At 35.0% G+C, this 18,360-nt stretch overlaps 1 protein-coding gene across 1 annotated transcript in view; it reads left to right on the top strand.

The window, feature by feature from the left end:
• Positions 1-18,360, top strand: part of LOC129218351 (phosphatidylinositol 4-kinase type 2-beta-like) — a 47,610-nt gene that overhangs the window by 12,155 nt on the left and 17,095 nt on the right. The window contains exons 3-5 of the mRNA XM_054852595.1: positions 5,145-5,298; positions 5,384-5,435; positions 6,434-6,459. Of these exons, the coding sequence (XP_054708570.1) occupies positions 5,145-5,298; positions 5,384-5,435; positions 6,434-6,459 (232 nt within the window). The remainder of the gene's footprint in view (positions 1-5,144; positions 5,299-5,383; positions 5,436-6,433; positions 6,460-18,360) is intronic.

The following is an 18,360-nucleotide window of genomic DNA, read 5'->3' as shown; positions in this document are numbered from 1 at the left end:
TATCTTGATTATATGCCACCGTCGAACAATTTCAAAAGACAGATTTTTGTCGCTTTAGACGGAGACTGAATGCAAGGACCCTTAAATATTTTTTAGTGTAATGAAGGACACCTATCAGCGGAATAACTTTTCCGTAATCTGCAAGATGCAGCAAACCAAGTTTTACTGCAAAACCATACCACCTTTGCATTTTCCAGTATTAAATTGAAAACAAGTCATTTTTGGTTAAAAAAAAAATTCTTTTGACTCTTTGAAACTTTGATGGTAATCAGGGCTGCCGCTATCAGAAATGCTCCCCAATGCCAATTTTAATCCTACCCCCCCCCCCCCATGAGCCCCTATCCCCCCCAAAGCATAATTTTATGCCCGTCTGCTTAATTTAATCTCCCTCACACACTTAAGAACTTCAAAATGAATAGTTTAAAATTGCATTCATATGTGACGTTGCATTGTTTACTTGCCTATAACTGGATAGTTAAATTTTAATGTAAATTTTAAAATTGTAATTTTAAGTTAGCATAAAAATATGTTTACAAATAGTGTACCTTTATTGTGTAAAAATTGGATAATTTGTCATGTCTGAGGTAAGCAAAGTAACTATGAATTTTCAGTAAGGCGAAGTTGGACGGACCAAGGAAAAAGATCTGATTTCGAAATAAAAAGTTCTTTTTGTAAAAATTAAAGTAAAACTTGACTCAGGCACATTGAATGAAGTGTTGAAATTATTATCACACATACATATTACATTTGTCTTTTCTACCCACCACCACCTTTGTATTCGCTTCTGGCGGTTTAGGTTTATCAGGTTGGTTTTCGCTTCGATCAGTTCTAAGTAGAATACCATATGCGACTCTAGTTTTAAGAAATTATGCCCCCATTGTACTCAAAAACTTTTGCTATTTTTTCATTGCCCAAGAGTATTTCATTTATATTTATACTATCGAGAAATGGTAATGTAATGCAAGTTTTTTGATCAATCACGATTGTTTATTGTTCTCACTTGACTGTTTTTGGCGTCCTATCATTTTATTTTCCCACCGCCACCCTACGCACCATCACCGTCGACTGGCTCCTCACAATGCTGCTCCTATAGCGAAAGCCGTCTCCAGGCTGCATCCATGTCCTACACACACGCGCATACATACACAACTACACACGCATACACACATACACACACATGCATACATACACAAACACACACACATGCATACATACAGACACCTACACATACACACAACTACCCACACATTCATGCCTGCACACAGACACAAACACACATGCCTACACACACATACCCCCCCCCCCCCCCCACACAAACACACACGCCTACATACACACACTCGTGATTGCGAAAAACATAATTTGAATTCAAGATGTCAAAATTCAAATTATTATTATTATTTATTTTTTTTAGAAAGTAGCATAACTTTTTTGATGGAATTATTAACATTATTATTTGAAAAACAGCTTTATGACATGCGAGCCCCTCAAAGCTCCGGGCCCCGGTACTATAGGTCCGGTATCCTCACCCAAACGACGGCCCTGACGGTAATTAGAAATATGGATCACATAAAATGTTTAATACCAGAATTTAAGAACATATACTTCATTTATAAGATCAAAAAATTTGTAAATTACAGTACAACTACAATTATCCGAATCAACTGCACCCCGTTCGGATTGTGAGATTTTTTGAAAAGGGATGTATTTTAATCTACTTACTGTATAAATATTGAAAATCAGAAAAACTACTTTTAAAGAAATAGCTTTTATTTAATCACTAGTGGTACCCCGCACGGCTTTGCCCGTAATAGAAAAATTAAAAGGTCTTTTGGTTCGTCTGTATATTTACAAATAATGTATGGTGAATTTTCTCGCCAGTTGGCTTGTACCCATGTTACGGTTCCACATTATGATAATTTCGTATCTCTCCAATTGGCTTGTGCCAGTGTTACGGTTCCACGTTATGATAATTTCGTAATTTACTCGTCTATCTTATGATATTTTTGTTCTTAAAATTGGAATAGAGAAAGAACCACATCGAATTTTCTAAAAATCGCTTCGAGGTGCACACCCCAATGCTACAAACTAACTGTGCCAAATTTCATGAAAATCGGCCGAACAGTCTAGGCGCTATGCGCGTCACATCCTCCGGACAGAGAGACTTTCAGCTTTATTATTAGTAAAGAAGTAGAAAGATAAAGCTTTTCCTGCTAAGTACTAACGGTGGTGATGTTGCAGAGGGAAGGATAATATCATGTGTCGAGACAGAATCGTTACTTTGCAAATCGCAAGAAGTGCAATTACCTTAATTAATCATCATTAGTGATTCTTCATGAAAAAGTATTATTTGTTACTTGTTGGAAACCATTGTGTATCAACTTATTTTTAATCACTTATTGACTTGAGAATATTCTCCAATATCTTTTTTCTGTAGGGCAGAAATGGGACAGCGATACATTCTTGCTGAATAAGGGGGAAAAAGCGGCTTTAGACTCTTACTGATGCATTTACTGGACCAGCTAGAAAAGCTTTTTTACATTTTATTTCAGAATTAATTCAGTGCTGTCTCAGTCCTCTTAATCTTTTTTTTTTTGCTATAGGGGCTCTTATTATCCTTAATGCCTAACGAAACAAGGCACAATGAACGCAATCGATAACGATTTCTCAAATGTTAGATTAAGGGGCATACTCAACTGTAACAGAATTAGATGAAATCAAATACGATCGATTGTACTTACCAATAGCACAGCCAGAAATTTATTTTTCCCCACATAAAAGTAAATTTCTGGCTACTACTGGTCGACAGATTTTGATCAATTCGAACACAATCTAGTTGAATATGCCTCTAAGATAGAATACAGGAACTGAAATATTGAATATTTAACGATTGATGCTGCATTATCTTAATGTATACCAAATTTAACTAATTTAAGCTAAACATTAACTAGGAAGTAAAATTCAAGGAAAATGGACTTGGTTAGAAAAGAGCGAAATTAGCCAGCTCTGGATAATACATACGAAGAGGCAAATGCCATTCACAGGAAATTTTCTAAATTTGCAAAATGTTTTACATTATTGAAACTAATTCTGTATAACTACTTTTTTGGCAAGTGCATGGCCGCAGAGAGCCAAGGCGGGCCCTTGTCAGTTTGGTCGCCAGGTTCCAATAAAACTTCAATAATTTCTCAGATTCCGAACTGGGGCTCTAGTTCCCGACTAGGCGTATATAACCTCTGGTCGAGCAACAAACGTTGTTCGCAAATTTTGAGATTCTCTCAACCAATAATGTTGAAAAAGGAACAAATATAATTTAAAAAACATGCTAGTACCAGTGTGGTACTCTAACTCACTGACATTTTTGCTATTAGCCATGATATGAGACTTGGGAGAAGTGCAGCGGGGTTTTGCAGAATGTTTTTAAAAGATAGTTTGAATTGATAGACAGTTTTCAAGTTTATCAAGAGCCTGGCTGCAGTCCTACTGTTATTTCTGATTTCAACAAATTCTATCAACTTTAAAAAGCAAAGCATGCAACAAAAAATCAAATAGTTTCATTTGTTAATGGGCAAAGCTCCTGATCCAAATGTGGAAAGAAAACTTAACCGATTTGAATAAGTCAAAAAGAAATCGGTTGATTTTTGAAAAAATTAGCAAAGAAATGTCGCTGTTTATCATCCGCAATGCGGAGGAAATCAAAACAAAAATTGAAAACTTGATGAAACTCTACAGGTTTGTGTCAATATTTGTTTTTTATCTGTGTTTCTTACGTGTTAATTTATTAAATCACATGTATTAATAAATCATTATAACATGACTGTGATTTTTGTTTTTTTCTCTCTTTCGTGCGATGCAAATAATCAATCATGCGTAATTGAGGAGAAATAAACTTTTGTGTATGCAAACTTTTTTTTAAAATTTAGGCTACCAATTACACTACTACTTTATTTCGCACATTTAAAACGAAGAAACATGTATGGAAATCTTACTTTTGCATTTAGTTATTTTTTATTTTTTTTCGCTAAGTATTGGGCTACTAAATATTTTGTTCTTTGTTTTTGTTCGTGCATAACACATAAACGCTTATTCAAACTAGTTTTTTATTATCAATGAAAAAAAAAAAATTAACATGAAAATGAGGAATTTATTTTCCTCATTTTTTCTGTAGTGCACATAGATTTTTAAAATCTTTTGTATTGATTTCAAATGAATGCAATTCTTGCAGCTATGCTTGATGATCACACTTTTTCAGGTCCATATTAAAATATCTTACCGGTGTTAGGAAAACAGAAAGTGCATATTCTGTGTATGTGTAATAAACTGTTACATTTCTATTTTTTAAAGCCTTAAATGTCCACTCCTTAACTCCACATCTTTATTGGGAAAAATAATAGAGTATATAACGAATCTTTTTTTCAACTGGTATGCAGTATTTAAAATTTGTATCCTGGCGGGCAATAAACATAAGTTTTTCGCACAGGGAAGCAACAAGTTTTTCCCGATGCGAAAATTCTTCGCCCACTCTTCATCAGACATTATACTCCACGAACTGTCGTTTTTGCCCAAAGAATTAACACTTCTCAAATTAAGCGAGTGCATCGTATTAAGCAGCAAACTTCGAGAAGCAAAACCAAAACAAACTTTAGAATGCTCTCGACACCAGTCAGTTTTCTCACTTAAAACCTGGTTCTAGAGTATTTTTAACCCGGATTAGCGGTAGCTAATGCGAACAGTGAGAAAAGGGAAATGGGTTAACTTTAACTCGGATCAGCGGTAACCAGGATCAAATGTTGCAGTGCGAACAGGGTATAATAGGCATGCAGATCATCTTTTACGAAAGAAATTTGACCTTCTAAGGTTTTGAAATCAATATTCCTATTCTACATAATTCAGTATTTCAAATAAACCAATATTTCTCTTTCCACTGCTATCTGCATAATTTTGCATTATGGAGTACCACATTGCAAATTAAAGTGTTATAAACAAAAGCCACTCCAGTATCTTCCTTAAAAGAACTAGCAAGAGAGAAGGCATGCATATTTCATAGTATATGTATTTCATTGGTGCTTAAAAGATTTATGTAACTCAAAAGTTTTTCTAATTTTATTTTTTAATTTCTTTCTCAACTAATACAATAATTATAGGTAGGATCTTTCCAACTGTTTGTTGATGGATATAAAGATGCTGATTACTGGATAAAAAAGTTTGAATCAGAACCTTTACCTGAAGATATACAAAGGCAATTCCAACTTCAGTTTGAACGTCTTGTTGTTTTAGATTACATTATTCGAAACACTGGTATTGTAGTTTATTCTCATTGTTAAATTATAATTTATGAAACAGCATTTGTTAAGAGATCTAAGAACTGTCTTTTTATTTTCAGATCGTGGAAATGATAATTGGTTGATAAAATATGAAAAGCCTGATAACTTACAGTTAGATAATGTAAGATTTGTTTACAATGTTTCAAATTTGAATGTATTTTTGTTGGTGCATTAATAATTGTGTGTAAGTTTTGATGTGTTTAAACCTTTGCAAAATGACTTTTTCTACAGATATTTTAAAATAATTTATAATATATTCAGAGACAACTAAGAAGACATGTATAGAGCATTAGATGTGTGCCTTGCGAAGCAGTTTTAAAGTTTTATGTTCGTACATCATACTTGAAATAAGTATCTAAGTTGTACATTTGTCAATTTCAAGCAAACATTTCAACTATAGTGTTTTTTTTAAGTGTCTTACGGCCCTATTCTCAATACCGTCATAGCACGGAGATAAAACTCGGCTCCCCAAAACCGAGAAGTAAGGGAAAACTAGTTTCGAACGCGGTGCGTATTCTTCAAGTCATTTCAAGCACAATTTCGGGGAGCCGAGTTTTAACTGAAGTAGAAATGAAACGGCTGTTACCATTGGGTAGAGTGACTCACGTGACATTTTCTACCTGACTGCATTCCACGTGGTAGTAAATTCGCGCGCTGAAGAATGATTGACATATAATAAGAATTGGGAGTAGCAAAATGGATCTATAGTTCATGCAATTTTTTTATTAGACTCAATTTAAAATTTAAAAACATCAATGCATTTTTTTAATGTTTCTGGAAAGAAACTTAAAAAGTTTTTTCATCTTGTTATTAATTAAATGTTTTTTTATTCATATTGTTATTAATCAAGATGAAATAAAAACTAATTCAATAATATAGTCACCTTCTTGGCAAGAGTTTCATCTGCGCCGGGCTGTAATTTACGAAATCCGCCCCCCTCTTTCAAAAAGATGTTTTATGTAAATATTAAGTTCATGCTATTTTTTAGAAACAGCAACTTATTTTTATTTTGGCGTTATAACTATAGTTGCAATTAAAAAACGAGTTTAATTACGAATATTGAAAAACGAGTTTAATTACGAATAAATTCTATGTAAAATTTTCCCTAGACGCATATGTAACGTGCCCCGTCCAAGCGCAATATTGTGCTTTGTTTTCGTTGGCATTTAATGGAATAAATATGATTTAAGAAAAAATCGGGAAAAACTTCAGAGAATTAATTAAGATTTTTTTATTTTATTAACTTTGAAATCCACTTTGGGTGCAATTCCGGGGCAGACCGTTGTCCCCCCCCCCTCTAGACACGCTACTGATTAATATATTAGTCTCTTTCTAATATTGAAAATCTGTCAGTCATAAATGTTTTTTTTTCTTGTGTGTGAGGTAAACATTTTTGAATAATATAGATAGAAGCTTAATATTTTCTACTATATTGTGTATGCATTTGAAAGAAAGAAAGAAAAGAATTTAAAACATATAAAAGAAAAATAATTTACAATAATATGAAAAACTTTTTACAATGTATTGGCTTTAGAACCCGATCCCCTCCCCCCTCCATCTGTTCCATTTCGTGAAACATTTGTTATTATTTATTGTCTTTAAAATCCATAAACTTTTTAATATAAACTGCATTTTGCCCTGCATTAGTTTTCCATGTGAAGAACTTATTTTTTCAGCAATACAGTCCTTTTTAAAGGTTGAAAAAATAATTTTATATTTTTATCATCCAAAAATTCAAGGGCACCCATATGGGGAGGGGGGCAAGTGGGGACTCAAGCCCCCCCCCCCCTTAGAAATTAGAACTTCCTTGCTTTAGTATTTTTTTCTTTGCTAAAATGTAAAAACATTTCTTTTCCAGCCATTATTGAATAAGTAAAAATGTCAAATTTTATTCACTCTAATCTGTACTGAAATCGGTTTCCACAGGAAAATATCCTTCTAAAACATGTGGAAAATATCTGAGCCCCCCTCCCCCCTCCCCTTAAAATTTTGCATATGGACGCCCAGGTAAAAATTCCTTGTTTATCATCAGTGGCGCAAACAAGGGAGGGGTCCAGGGGATCCGGACCCTTCCCATAGGTTTTGCTTTTTTACCGATTGATTATGATTCTATGTATTTTGTACATAGAATAATTTCAAACAAAGGTAACAATACTTTCAGTTGTTATAATCGAAATAATAAAATTCTCATGTCAAAAGATTTTTTTAAATGTTGTGCTCTTTTTCTATAACGAATTGCTTGTCAGATGCAGAATGGTGATTATAAATGAATACACCGCAGTAACCATGTTTTTAGTTTTGTAATTACAGAATAAAATGAGAGTCTATGAAATTGAATCAATTTTTTAATTATAAGAAAAGTAAAAGCATAAATTATTTTGCTCTCTGGTTATTTTTTTAAGTATATTTCATTAAACAATGCTAATTCAATTTCAATAGTTTATTTTTTACTGTTTTTCATTCCCGGGAATTGATAAAATCAAGCCAATATATTTGACGGCATATTGGGGTATGATAGGAGAATAAGGCTTTTGATCTTGGACCCTCCCCTTACAAAATTCCTGTGTGCACCACTGTTTATCATTCACACCTTAAGTTTTACAATCACTTGTTTTTCAAAGTTCTTTCTCTTCCCCTATCTTGTAATTATATGCATGTTTGTACGCAAAAATAAAGTCACATTCTAATTGCTTCTATATTTAAATTCCCTAGCATAAAATCAAATATTATTTCATCCATTTAGAATATTTTTCCACATTAATGTGTTCATGAAGCTAGTAATAGTAATTTCTTCTGCAATTAAAAATCTCCTGAACCGTTTTATTTATAATTATTTGAAACAAAGAAAATTTTAAATTCGTTTAGATATTATTGTGTTGCACGTTGAAATTTTGTCGAACATTCAGCTTCATTCTATCATTTTCTGTCTTGGAATGATGTATTTCGGTCTCTCAATTGGACAAGATACCTTGCTACTTCAATAATTGATCTGAGTAAAAAAGTTGCAACAGGTACTATTGTTTAAGAAAAGTAATTGATTTTTCCAAGGGTGCCCCCCCCCCTCCCTAAGAGCAAGGGTACACCCCTCCCTCCCGAACACTACAAAGACCCCCCAAATTGGATGACCCCTCTAAAAAAAGAAATTATTCCTTGAACAACCCTCCCCCCCCCCCGAAAAATTTCATGGCATATTCTGCGCCATGACCCCCCCCCCCCTCCTCCCCCAGCCGAGTTCAGCACTCCTGATTATTTTGCTTCAGACCATTTTTTCATTTTCCCCAAACTCATAAAAATAATGGTAAGTGCTATTTTGTCACATTTTTCACAAATTTAAAACAAAACTTTAGCAATTATTAAAGCTCCGTTGTGACGTTATATGACTATAATTCAGGGAAGAATTTGTTTAAAAAACTATTAGCGGTTTAAAAATTGTTTGACCAGCATTTTAAAATTGGAGTAATGCTGCATTAAAAAAAATAATAAGTTTTCGTGTTCGAGAAATTATTTGATAAAGGATAGTTTGTAATGGACGAAAGTGTTCTAAGATATTCTCTCAGAAGTGGCATCTTATCCCCCCCCCAAATAGTTATTTTTTCATGTAATTCTTTTGTAACGTTTTTGTTGCTAATTGAGGCGAAAGTTTAAAATACAAAAAAACGGTGCGGCAGAAATAAATCAGATTTCAAAAAAAAAGAAAAAAAATATTTTCTTACCAATCGCAACCTTTCCGCGCTACATTGACATGGAAATTTTTTTTAAAAAAGGATTTTTTTCGCACCATTCTGTTGAGCATTGCATTAATGTTTTCAGCCGTACATTTTGATAATGGCTATAACGAATGTTGATTCTGATTACATTTTATAATTAATCTTTGTTTCTATCAAGAATGTTTTATCAATAGTTTCTAGCATTTGCAAATCGCTCAAAATAATCCAAACGGCAGTCGTCCATTTTGTTTGCTCACAAAGGAATGATGGGAAGGAAATCTAGTTTTAAACCGTCGAAGTTCCGATCACAAGCCGAGCTCTGGAAGTGGGCGTTCCGTCAAGGTTCCGTGACCGAGTTTAACGCCAAACCGGGATGGAGAATAGAGTAGTTTTTCAGCTTCGAGGTTTAAGCCTTCGTCCGAATTTTGACCGGAGTGGAGAATACCAGTATTGTTCACATATTTAGTGTATTTCTTCTAAAGCTGCAGCTGTGTAATTCCAGGACAGTATATTAATATTTGTATAACTTTGTATGTTATACAGTCATTTCATTCTAGTTTACTTTAGTCTTCAACAGCAATTAAATTTCATTAAAATGTTGCTTAAATGTCACATTACTTCATCAAATCCTAGAGATGGTTGTGATTTAATATTGAGTAACCTGGAGTTTATATTAATATGAATTTCTGATTACTCCCACACTTAGAGCAATTCAGACAGAAGATTCTTTTCCAACTAAATTTCTTTCTGTAAAAATAATAAAAAATAATAAAAAACATAATAAAAAATTTTGAAAAGTTATAGAACTTTTTTTCAGAAGAATAATTAATTATGTTTTTGAATTGGATACAAACGGGTTAAGGATAGGTACTAAAAAGGCAGAAATATCATAGCTGTTTAACTGCATTTGAATGATTGTCGTAAGCATGTCAGGTGAGTGACCAGGAGGCAAATTAGTCTTAACCCCTACTGTAGTGTATATGCTTTGGTTGTGGGATCATGTTAGGGTGCTCAACAAACAATATCATTATGGATACATCACTATTTATTCTTACTATGTACACTAGGCAAAAACACACATTCTATTTACAAATCTATCCACGCTCTGCTACACTCCTCTAGTCTCGTTCACCCAGAGTCCCCGTTCTAGTCTCGAACGCAGTTCTATCAGAGATCGGGAAACTCCGATATCCTCGAAAGCAGACACCACATCCCTCCCCACTTATTTAGAGATCTAATCTCTGGGGAGTCTTGCGGATTCGTGTAGATCTCCTCAGTTCAGGTTGGTGTGAGTCCAAGTTCTGATTCACCGGTGGTGTTGGGATTGTGTTTCTGGACACCACCAACGTTCCAGGTCTAGCAGGTGTAGTCGGCGAAACTTCAGTTTCTTTACCAAGGTCATTGACCACAGACCGCGGTTCTGGATTCACATCCTTCGAAGTAGCTGCTACATACGGTTCATAAATCACTGGAGAAGACTGTACCTCACTCCCTACTGCTCTCATTTGGTCAATATGACGGCGTATCAATGTTCCTTGCACATCGATAGTGTAATGCAGCACACCGTCCTTGTTGATCACTGTGCCAATTTTCCATCGGCGATTTGCCGATCGGTAATCACGAATAGCGACTCTGTCCCCTATCTCAAAACTTCTGTCCTTGAAATGATATGAATCCTTTCGGATACGATCTTCAACTCTTTGCTTCAGATTGGGACGAACTAGATCAATCCTAGTTCTAATTTCTCTCTTTAGGAAAAGCATGGCTGGACTTTGCAAGGTTGTCAAATTAGGTGCTTTCCTATAATTCATTAGGAATGTGCTGAGTTTTTGATTAATGTTTCCAGGATGACTCTGCATGGCTCTTAGAGCTTGTTTAACAGTATAAACGTACCGCTCAGCTTGCCCGTTACTTGAAGGCTTAAATGGCGCGCACGTCCTGTGCTTAATTCCATTGCTCCTCGCAAATATTTCAAATTCGCTAGATGTGAATTGAGGACCATTGTCACTCACCATAGCGACAGGCAGGCCGTATCTGGAAAAACAGTCTCTAAGGCATTCAATTGTTTTGAAAGAGTTTGCTGACTTCAAGGGAAAGACCTCTAGCCATTTCGAATGTGCGTCTACTATTATAAAGAACATTCGTTCAAAAATAGGGCCAGCAAAATCAACATGAATGCGCTCCCATGGAGCACTCGGATATTCCCAATGATGAACCTTTGCCTTTACTGGGTCTGATTTAAATTTAATACAATCGGGACAGTTTTTTGTGACGTTTTCAATATCGTCATCAATTCCCTTCCAAAAGACATAGGATCTAGCGATGGCCTTCATTTTAACGATTCCTAAATGGCCTTGATGTAACTCATCGAGAATCTTAGATCTGAACTTCTTTGGAATAACTACCCTCTGTCCATTTAGAATACAGTCATCTTGTAAGGTATATTCGGCTTCCCTACCTTCTAGACTTTCACCCAATTTTAATTTCGAAAGAAGAGTACTTAATTCTTCATCCGCACGCGTTTCTTTAGCTATCTCTTTTGCGGTGATTGGTAACATTTCTATTTGAGTGAGTTGGAAGATGTCTACATCATCTTTAATTTTCAAATCTTCGGACTTAAGAGGTAGACGCGAAAGACAGTCGGCATTACCGTGTTCTTTCGTGTTTCTATACTTTATATCGAACTGATATGCCTGTAATATCAGCGCATAATGCAACAGTCGAGTAGCTGTGAGGATAGGAAGTCCACTTTTTGAATTGAATATTGCCACCAAGGGCTTATGGTCTGTCACCAAGGTGAACCGTCTTCCTTTTAGATAAAGATAAAACTTTTTGACTGCCCAAACTATTGAGAGAGCTTCCTTGTCAATCTGGGCATATTTCTGCTCCGTGGCAGTAAGTGTCCTCGATGCGAACGCTATTGGCCTTTCAGTTCCATCGGACAAAACATGGGAGAGCACCGCTCCAAGACCCACAGGAGAGGCATCCGTAGCCAGAGTTAACGGTAAGGTGGGATCATAATGCATTAATATTCTATTTGAACATATTACCTGTTTAATTTTATCAAAAGCATTTTGGCAATTTTTCGACCAATTCCATTTGACCTCCTTTTTTGTCAAGTTGTTTAAGGGATAAGCCAATGTTGCCAAATTTGGACAAAATTTACCATAAAAATTAACCAAGCCCAAAAAACTCTTAACGTCTTGGACGTTTTTTGGAGTTGGGGCGTTCGTAATTGCCAAAATTTTTTCATCGGTTTTATGCAGTCCTTGGGCATCAATTTTGTGGCCAAGGAATTTAATTTCATCTTGAAAAAACTTGCTTTTAGCTAAGTTCAATTTTAAACCGTGTTGTTTGCATTTCTTAAAGAATGTTTCCAATGCTTTTAAATGTGACTGGTCATCCGAACCAGTTACTCTAGCATCGTCCATGAATATTTTTATCCCCTCAATACCAAGAAATAATCCCTCAACATAACGTTGCCAAATGGCAGGGGCAGAATTTAGCCCATACATCAACCGTTTGCAAACGTATAACCCCTTATGGGTATTTAGGGTTAATAAATGTTGGCTCTCCGGATGCACCCTCATCTGCAAATATGCATGGCTAAAATCCAGTTTCGAGAAATGTTTACCCCCATTAAGACATGTAAATATTTCTTCCAGTTTTGGCAAAGGGTGTTGTGGTACTTCCAAATTAGGGTTAAGTGTTACAGAGTAGTCGGCGCAAAGCCTAATGGAACCATCTGTTTTAACAATGGGTACAACTGGTGTTGCCCATTCTGAAGTATCAACCTTTTCAATGATACCCTCCTTCTCAAGCCGATCGATTTCCGATTCAACTCTATTTTTTAACGCGAAAGGTACGGGTCTTGACCTACAAAATACAGGTTGAGTATTAGGTTTTAAATTCAGCTTTACCTCATGATTATTTATTTCACCTAATTTGCCGTCAAAAATTTCCTTATACTCTTCCAGCAATTTTTTTAAACTCAATTCGTTAGAAGTTTTTAACGTTTTAATGGCACTCCAATCAAGATTGATTTTATACAGCCATTCCCGGCCGAAAATTGTATCCAAATTTTCCTTCACAATGTATAAATTCAAATCCGATTTTTGGCTTTGGTATTCCACTTTGACTGTGACGTAACCTAAAGGTACTAGTTTATCACCTCTATATGTTTTAAACACTAAATTTGTGGGCTGAATCTCTTTATTAGAAATTTTTCTAAATTCCTTAATGCACATTACAGAAACTGTTCCTCCCGTGTCAAGTTCCATGTTAACAGTTTTGTTCTCAATTTTAACTTGAACCATTATTGGCGGTCGTTTCGGTTCTACCTCACTTAACACATTATTTTTAGAACTAAATCCATAAATAGGAACTACATTTTGTAACTCAGGATCAACATTTGCATCTACTTTTTTCTGCTGAACCTGCCGATTTTTCTTTGCCGCGAAACACGCCTTTGCAATGTGTCCGATTTTTCTGCAAAAAAGGCATTCACTAGACGAAAATCTACAATTATTTTTTTTGTGATCGGTCCCCAGGCAACGCGAGCAAGTTTCATTTTTGTTTTTATTATTTTTAGCTACAAAGTTTTGTTTCTGCGTTTTAAACCCTTTTTTCCTAGTTTTAAGTACTTTCATTTCTGCGGATGTCCCAATAATCTCATTTGCACCCTTAACAGCTTTTTCCATTGACAAGGCTATTTTTAATGTTTTCTCTAAATCTATATCATCTTCCTGAAATAATCGATCTAAGATGTTACGATCTCGTAGACCGCTAACGAAAACATCTCTTAACATCGTGTTTAACATATTTTCCTTATAGTCACACGGAATTGCTAACGAGCGTAATTGAGCAATGTAATTACTTATTGATTCCCCTTCCTGTTGTTTTCTATTAATAAACATATGCCGACTAGGTATTATTAAAGCTTTTGGATTCAAATGATCTTTAAGAACCTGTTTAAGTTCAGCAAAATTTTTATCCGAGGGATTATCCGGAGAGAGCAAATTTTTTAACAAATTATACAATCTCGCATTCAAGGTAGAAATCAGAACTTTCCCACGTTTTGCCTCTGGAACATTTTGAATGTCCAAAAAAGCTTCAAACCGTTCTATGAACGAATCAAAATTTTCAGTGTTTTCATCGAATTTCTCAAATGACACTGATATTCTATCTTGTTTGTGGTCTGATTTCTCTTGCAATGCAGCCATCAAAGCTTCATTTTGCCTGATGAGTTGTTCTACAAGCTTCTCCATCCTTTTAGAATAAAAATTAAATAAGCTTTACCTTGAGCCGACTTCGGGAAATCCCCTAATCCACACTTTCGGTTTTGCTTTACCGTTACGCACTTGCACTAAAAGCTGTGAAAAAACTGCTTACGCATCCTCGTCGCCAGCTGTAGTGTATATGCTTTGGTTGTGGGTTCATGTTAGGGTGCTCAACAAACAATATCATTATGGATACATCACTATTTATTCTTACTATGTACACTAGGCAAAAACACACATTCTATTTACAAATCTATCCACGCTCTGCTACACTCCTCTAGTCTCGTTCACCCAGAGTCCCCGTTCTAGTCTCGAACGCAGTTCTATCAGAGATCGGGAAACTCCGATATCCTCGAAAGCAGACACCACACCTACACTGTCAAGATTATTTGAGCAACATACAGACTTATATTTTACAGTTTTATTGCTATTGATTCATGATGAAAATTTTAATTTTAAAGTGAAACATCTAAGACTCATTGCTCAGAATTAGATCATTGATTGTCACAAGTAGAGCTTCCAATCCCTCGCCAATTTCAATCCAGCAGGATTTCAGGATTGTAAGGAGCCAATCCTATGGAATCCCACAATCCTGCAGGATTGACTCTATTCTTCTAAAAGTTAAATTTTAATGTCAAATAAAAAAAGTTGTACTTATTAGGCAGGACTGCTTTTATTATTTGAATTAGTTGTTTTCTCGAACTCCATACACCAGTCTTAGAGTCACAAAATCGAATCCAAACCACCATCAATCGTTTGGTATGCAAAAGTGTGCTTTAAAAAACTTAACGAGTCTTAACATAGCCTCTGTCATACAGGATGAAAAGGATTTTTGCACAACAAGTTATGGGCTTGATGGAAACATGTGCTGTAGCTCCACTGCAGTTGATTTTACTGAGATTGAATAATTGTCCACATTATCAAAAGATCCCGTAAATTTCATCACCTTCTAAAATTGATTTTTCTTTTCTTATGGGGGCCATGTTTGTTTTTTTCTCAAGAACTGCACATTGGGGACGAAAACATTGTCTCTTTGATATATGTATTGCTGTATTCAATGTAACTTGCAGTAAGAAAACCCTTGTTGCTTCGTTAACATTAGTCATTGTATGGGTGCATTTGATTCATTACAGCAGGGGATGATTGCTAATAGGTTACACCAAGTTGCAGTCTCAGTAAAAAGTTTTTTCCTTAATTTTAGCTCTCACTTTAAAGAGACATTCAAAAACTTGAGCAGCTTAATGTACTGCACTGTTGTTCGAGTCATCCTGTGTTTCATTCAAGTTCCTGTTGCCTCTTTTAGAGTCATGCTGAATAGCACAGATGGCTCACCTAATTTATCCAGCATAAGTTTCAAGATGCCACCAACATTTATAATGCAGTGAAACTTCAATAAGTTGAAGTTGCAGGGAATGCGAAAAAAATTCGTGTTATCAAAAATTCGTCTTATCGAATACAAAAACAAAACTATAGAATAATATACAATTCCCCACTGACACTCGATGAATTTTAATGTGCTCAAAATAGTGATAGAATAATGTATCAAAGATAAAAAATCATCTCCTCAAAGCAACCGTATAGGATATTTTAGGGTAAATTCGGAAACTCACTGCGGTCACAGCGGTTCCTCCGACCAGCATTCGGAAATGCTTGCGGTTGCTCTTTAGTGGTTGATTAGGTTGCAATCGCTCCTACCGCGGTCTTGACTTAGTTAGCAAGATCACGTGGTATGATTCGGCCAATCCATTTGTGTATCAAATTTTACTCTCTGTTTGCAGCATCCATGGAAGCGTCATCTGCTGCTGAACCAGAACTACCGCGCTGTAACCACCAGCGTTCGGAAACACCGCTGTTCTACCGGGGGAGGTGTTTCCGAACTTAGCCTTACTGTTATTTCTGGAATTAGATGCCTTACTGTTGTTCTGAGGCAACAATACATACTTGACATAATTAATGAAGAATATGAATTCAAGAGTTTGAACAGGTTCGAAAACAAATTTATAATTTTATGTTGGATATAGCAATTTTTACTTACCAGGGAAAAAACATATTTAAAAAAAAAAAATCTGCTATCAAGCAATGCTTTAAGCATTGTTTGTTCTTTCAGTAAATGGTTCTTGGATACTTTTAAAGCATCAGAGAGGGATAAAAAGCATCAAAGAGGGAGCACCGCCAAACAAAACTTTTTTTTTTTTTTTTGATTTTTTTAAACCATTGAAAACTTAGAGGCACATCAAACTTCAATGAAATTTTCCTCTTCTTTGCTACACTACAATCAAATAAATTCAATTTTTTCTTGGTAGCTTAAAGTTTTAAATATTCTCCTAGTCTATTTTAAAGTTCAATTCTAAATGTTCAGGAATCAATGAAACGGTGCAACAAACATTAACAACGAAAGAAAAAAGCCAGTCTTTTAAAAAACCAACAGCTTCGTAGAATACCACAACATCTCCAAAAAATAGTTCATAACCCTCCCTTCCCTGTTTCCACTAAAAGTGGAATTATTCCACAATTCCAAATATATGCACCCCTATTTGTCATATATTGGGCTGTCCTTAATCAAAGCCTTGGTTTAACCTATGAGCAGATTTTTCTTTTCTATGGAAAGAAATGAATTAAATAATAATTTGAAAGGAAAAGAAAAAAAAAACCTTGCCAATTTATTCGCTAACAATCGGCTTCAGAGACTTATTTGATTCACTTTGTCTAGACGTCATTTGATGCAATGACACCGATTTCTATTTTTTTTGTTCACTTTTTTTGGGGAGAAGGAAAAAAAAGAAAAAATTTCAATTTATAGAGTTACGTTAACAAGGAAACTTTGACAGCAGTCATTATATAAAATTTGACTTATCGAATATTTCGACTCTACGAAATTTGTCTGAACAAAAGTAAATAACATTAGATCTCCATACAGTGAGACGGGAATAAATATTCACTTCAGCTTATCAAAGTTTTTGGCTCATCAAAGTTCGACTTACCAAAGTTTCACTGTATTAGCTTCATGTTGGCAAAGACACAGCAGGTCTGGTACTGGTTAGAAAGCATAAATAATGTCAGATTTTTTATTTCTTCCCTCTTAGGAGAAAAATATTGTGCATTTTTAGTATGTGTTGAAAGTTTTTTTTTTGCATTCCCTAAATTTTCAGAAGCTGTCCAACATTTCATTCAGGTTACTCCTGCAAGTTTTGAAAACTATAATACACTTTCTCCATTTTTTCTAAAGACCAATTTTTTGAGTTTCAAATTTTATTGAGGTTTTTCAAACCATTTATAATTTTTTAGCATTTCCTCAGCAGCTGAGCATATGAAAACTGAAACTTCGATTGAGAATACCAATTTATTCTCAGAAAAATGCACTCCATTTTTATTGTGTTCTTCAATGGTACATCTGTTATCCGTAAACCATTCATCATTTATGAGAAGAGAAAAACCTGCTCATCTTGCAGATTCGAAGAAGGTTATTCAAATTTCAGATGATACTTGGAAAAATATTCCTTTCATTAACAGCAAAAGTTGGAAAATGTTTGCATGGATAATCTTTACGGTATTGGAAATCTTGCAGCCTTTTGCAAAATATCATGATCTGCTGAATATCATGCGAGATCTCGCAAGATCAGATTTTTGGGATTAGAAACCCTGGTCATGAGCCTAAATTTTTGTCTGACTTTTAAATGCCATCTTTGTATACATGCATAAAAAACGTTTTAGAAAGAGAGTTTTTGATGGTGTTCCTGAACCCAGGGGTGTTCCAGACATAAATTTTTCGGGGATTGGGAGTTCTCAGTTTATCGAATAGAACTCCAAATTTTGCCTAATGATAAAATATGGGTATGCACTCGTAAGTACATTTGTCTAAAAGGGGCATTTTTGATTTGAAATATTGCAGTTTTATGTCCCCAAATTTGCCCTGCTAGAGTTCATAATAAGTTCATTTAAGGAATCAAAAATATTCTGATTTCTGTTTTTTTTTCCTAACGTTCTTATAATTTATAGAAAGTGCCCGTTATAGATTCTTGTTCTTTTTTTTTATCTGGGTAGTTTTGTTTC

The sequence above is a fragment of the Uloborus diversus genome, chromosome 3, assembly GCF_026930045.1.
Source record: "Uloborus diversus isolate 005 chromosome 3, Udiv.v.3.1, whole genome shotgun sequence".
In the NCBI taxonomy this organism is placed as follows: Eukaryota; Metazoa; Arthropoda; class Arachnida; order Araneae; family Uloboridae; genus Uloborus; species Uloborus diversus.
Note: the sequence above shows the minus strand (reverse complement) of the source record. Positions and strands in the feature narration are given on the sequence as shown.